This window comes from Triticum dicoccoides, chromosome 3B (assembly GCF_002162155.2).
Source record: "Triticum dicoccoides isolate Atlit2015 ecotype Zavitan chromosome 3B, WEW_v2.0, whole genome shotgun sequence".
NCBI lineage: Eukaryota > Viridiplantae > Streptophyta > Magnoliopsida > Poales > Poaceae > Triticum > Triticum dicoccoides.
This window is the reverse complement of record NC_041385.1, coordinates 39,075,908-39,080,440: the sequence shown is the minus strand read 5'-3', so window position 1 is coordinate 39,080,440 and position 4,533 is coordinate 39,075,908. Positions and strand designations below refer to the sequence as shown.

Genomic DNA, 4,533 nt, shown 5'->3' with positions numbered 1-4,533 from the left:
AGTAAATGTCTCAAAATTCCAAAGGAGGGATATTTTCAAACTTGGAAACTATTAAACAAGTAAAAACACATGCATCTTGTACAATTTATTATGAGCATGTGCCAAATTTCATTTATCTCTTCTGCTTATAAGTACTGGAAAATAACATTCCTTTGAGGGACAAGTAATATGGATCGGAGGGAGTAGCAATTTTTCCTCCACATTATCCTTCGTTCAACCTTAGGTACTTCTCCTCCTTTTCTTCATTTTGTTTTTCCTCTGAAAACTGCCTTAATTGCCACACCGTTTATTGAGTTATCATTTTTTCCCTTTGGTAAACCAATAAGTGCTTACCAAATAAAATCCTAAAACTTATTTTGGCAGGTAAATCACATGCAGAAATTTATTTGGTAAAGACTTATTTACATAATCATATTAATATGGGCAGGTAAATAATGAGATAACATATTAGAATATTTATACCCTGTTGCAATGCATTGGCTATTATCTATTTAACTATCAGAATTTTGAAAACATAGCCATTGTTTAAGTGCCCTGTGGTGAAGGAGGCTGAGTAGAGGTTAGTGCGAGCTGTAGGAGCTGTTTTTTTTTTCTCCCGGAAAAAGTTTCAATCTATTCATCATTTGTCATGGCAGTACAAAAAATATCAGAAACAGTAAAAATTACATTCAGATCCTACAACACGTAGCGACGACTATAAGCACTGGAGGAGCGACCCGAACACAAACTCAAAGTTCATCTAATTCAAATAGAGCCCAAAGTTGACATGGCCTTCTGGCAGATTAAATAAATTAGTGTCATTTTTATGTGATTGTGGGATGAAGACTGAAGAGATTAGATTGAAAGACTGCTCCGTAGCATATGCTGTGCTGGACTGCTGGATATGCGTCAATCGCTAATGCTGGCCAGCTAGAGTGTATTTTCAATAAGAAAAAGAAAAACTTACTTTTGGGTGTACGTAGCAATACCACACTTGGTTCCTTTGACCTCTGGTGTCTGCACGCGGCGGCTAGACGGTGTTGCACTGCACACAGACGTCGTTAATGACGTGGGCGCAAGTTTCCTCGTCCTGACGCGCATGGTAATACGCTCCAGTTTTGGCACTAAATCATTTTTTACTCAGAGCAAGGATGATTTCGTGATAAGATTGCTGCATCAGCCACCGCCCCCGATTGCCTTCTACAAATACTACCTCGATCCAGATACATCTTCCCCACAGAAATCCAATAAAACCAACAAGATCTCCAACCTTCTGGTTGAGAATTTTGAGGCAAGAGGTAGCTAGCCTAGCCATGTCTCCCTCTCTTGATCTGCCCTCCCGGATCCTGCCCCGCGTGCTCATCGTCTCCCGCCGCACCGTCCGCAAGAACAAGTTCGTCGACTTCGTCGGTGAGTTTCTTGCTCATCACTTCATCCATGTTGGGAAAGTGCTGGATTCGTTGGAACTTGGAAGAATGTTCCAATTGCTGACATTTGCATGCATGGATGGATGCAGGGGAGTACCATCTGGACCTGGTGGTGGGCTACGGCGCGGTGCCGGTCATCGTGCCGCGGGTCGCCGGCGTGCACGCCATGCTTGACTCCTTCGAGCCCATCCATGGCGTGCTCCTTTGCGAGGGCGAGGACATCGACCCCTCCCTCTACGACGCCGGCGGCGACGGCATCGACGGCGACGCGCTCTCGCCGGAGCAGCTCGAGGCCGTGCGGCGCCTCCACCCGAGCGACGCCGCGGTGGACCACGAGAAGGACTCCATCGAGCTCCTCCTAGCGCGCCGCTGCCTCGAGCGCAGCGTCCCGTTCCTCGGCATCTGCCGCGGCTCGCAGGTGCTCAACGTCGCCTGCGGCGGCTCGCTCTACCAAGACGTCGAGCAAGAGCTGCACCCCGCGGCCGACGCCACCGTCTGCCACATGGACTACGCCAACTACGACGGGCACAGGCACCCGGTGCGCGTGCTCCCCGACACGCCGCTGCACGACTGGTTCGCCGAGTCGCTGATCGGCGGCGACCAGCTGATGGTGAACAGCTACCACCACCAGGGCGTGCGGCGCCTGGCCGAGCGGTTCGTCCCGATGGCGCATGCGCCGGACGGGCTGGTCGAAGGGTTCTACGACCCTGACGCATACAACCCCGGCGAAGGCAAGTTCCTCATGGGGCTCCAGTTCCACCCGGAGCGCATGCGCAAGGAGGGCTCCGACGAGTTCGACTACCCCGGCTGCGCCAAGGCCTACCAGGAGTTCGTCCGCGCAGTCGTCGCATACAAGGCGAAGCTGGCCGCCGCGCATGCTCATGTGCACGTCCAGAGCGCGGTCACCACGCCGGCGAAATTGAACCACGAAATGGAGAAGCAGCGCAAGGTGATCGGCCGGAGCGTCTCGCTCGCCAAGAACATGTACATGTTCGGCAACAACAACAGCGCGCAGCATCCGGCGCAGCACCGGGACGGGGACCTGGACGGCGGCGCGGAGTTCCTGGAGTCGAACACGGCGCTGAGCGTACAGCAGGAGAAGCGGCTGAAGCAGATGGGCGCGACGGTGCGGAATGCGTCGGGGTACATGAACAGGCTCAAGGTGAGCGAGGAGCGGGAGGCGGCAGCGCGGGCGCTCATGGCGAAGATGTCGGTCGCCCAGCTCGCCAGCCTCGCCGCCTTCTACCGCGACATGGGCAACGTCTGCTCGGAGGTGCTCGACGCCAAGCTCCAGCCGCCGTCTCCAACCCTGCACGAGTGACCCGTGCGTCCTCACCTGGCCGGAAATGCTTGCTTGGTTCATCAGAAATCCAAATGTTGCATGGCATCCTGAATTAATTAAACCGTGATGTTGATGCATGTAACTCGAGAAGTGTTACTAGTTGACTTTGTTTCAGTGTCCGTACAATGCATCTAGTTTCAAAGGAAAGACGAAGGGAGTAAGTAGTGTAGATCGTTCGTAATTGAGGTGTACTTTTCGTATGTACTTAGTCATCCCCTACTCCTATCTAACTTTTTTTTTTTTGCGGGGTACTCCTATCTAACTTGTGCACCACAGTTTCTTCATCGAATTAGTTTCATGAAGAGTGAAAAATACGAAGCTACTTTTCGACTGTGCACGAGGGGTGATGATGTTGGTGCACCTGCGGCTCGGCTTGCTTTACTGTTTGTAGTCGTTGTTACGTGGTTTACAGATGTGGATATAATATTTTTTTCTTCGGATGTTCTTTATGCTACCTTGACAACTAACAAATAGATCGTATGTTTTCTTTAAAAAAAATAGCAAATGTGTTGACTTCATCAGTTGGACGGCTAGCATTTTTTAGCAAGTTCGGTTCTGAAACCACAACACTGGCTAGTAGTAACATTCAGTTGGACAAAACAAAAACTTATCGCCGCATCTGCATGACGCCAGGAAAAGAGTAGTATAGCAAAGTTGCTTGTCACATGGGAAGCGCCAAAGGCACAGCTGATGGCCACGGACGGCCTAGGAGCTTCATTCAGGGTGGTTGCCAACTAACTTCGGAGAAGAACTGCTAGTGACACCCTGATGTGCCGGAGAAAACGCACGAAGGTTGGAGCTCTACATGGTGGCAGGCATGCATGGCCAACAGGTTGCAGCTCTGCCGCAACACTTGGCTAGCAGGCGCAAGGCAAGATATATATCACCAATTCGCCATTGAGTGTTCAACAGTAACGCCAGATCTGAGCGATAACTACGGCGCATCCCAGGGTAGCGTAGGCAGCACTTGCACGGCGCTCTTGGTTTTATTTTAGGATGGGAATGGGCCGGACCGCAGCCCTTGTTCTGGCTGGCCTCTCTATTCTTTTTCTTGAGGGACATGCAGCATTGGAGCCGGTCCAATAGTCCATCCTAGACAGCACAAGAATAAGTAGCAGTTTATCAAAATAATAATAATAATAATAATAATAATAATAATAATAATAATAAGTAGCAACCCTAAAAAAAGTGAGTATTTAACCAAAAACTACCACATTTCATGGAAACATGTCAAAAAACTACCACTTTACGATTTTGTGCGAAAAACTACCACTTTTTTTTCTAATCCGTGGCAAAAAACTATCAAGTCGAGAAATCGCTCGCTTCGCCCGCAATAAGCACGAATTACGACAGGGCTGGCCCACACGTAAGCATTGACCGGAGCACTGTCGGCCGAGATCCGCCGCGGGCAGGCCCCAGGCCGCCGCCCGGTCGCTCGCCGTGCCTGCAGGTCGCGCCGCAGGGAGTCCCCAAGCCGCCACCCGGTTGCCATGGACCCGTTTGTGCTCGTCGTCGTTCGCGGCGCCGTCAGGGCACTCCATGCGGGGGCGCGGCGAGGAGCAGCAGCTCCGGCGGCGAAGGGCGCGGGGCGGGCAACTCTGTCGGCTCCAGCGAGGACCTGCAGCCCGGCGGCTCCAGCAGCGACCCGCGGCTTGAGCGGAGAAGGGCGGGCGGCTCTGTCGGCTCCAGCGGGGACCTGCAGCCCGGCGGCTCCAGCAGCGACCCCGGCTTGAGCGGAGAAGGGCAGCGGCGGCGGCTCCCGCGGCAGCTCCAGCGACGACCCGC

The 4,533-nt window shown here is 52.2% G+C and overlaps 1 protein-coding gene across 1 annotated transcript; it reads left to right on the top strand.

Moving 5' to 3' along the window:
- Positions 1-1,209: 1,209 nt before the first annotated feature.
- On the top strand, positions 1,210-3,052 carry LOC119280689 (putative glutamine amidotransferase GAT1_2.1). The gene is made up of 2 exons (XM_037561461.1): positions 1,210-1,389; positions 1,496-3,052. The coding sequence occupies exons 1-2, from the start codon at positions 1,293-1,295 to the stop codon at positions 2,725-2,727; spliced, it is 1,329 nt and encodes a 442-aa protein (XP_037417358.1). The 5' UTR covers positions 1,210-1,292; the 3' UTR covers positions 2,728-3,052.
- Positions 3,053-4,533: the final 1,481 nt, after the last annotated feature.

Excerpts from the sequence above, each read along its gene's own strand:
- LOC119280689 (XM_037561461.1), top strand. The coding sequence starts at position 1,293 with ATGTCTCCCTCTCTTGATCTGCCCTCCCGGATCCTGCCCCGCGTGCTC. Across the intron at positions 1,390-1,495 it reads CAAGTTCGTCGACTTCGTCG|GGGAGTACCATCTGGACCTG; the intron begins GTGAGTTTCTTG and ends GGATGGATGCAG.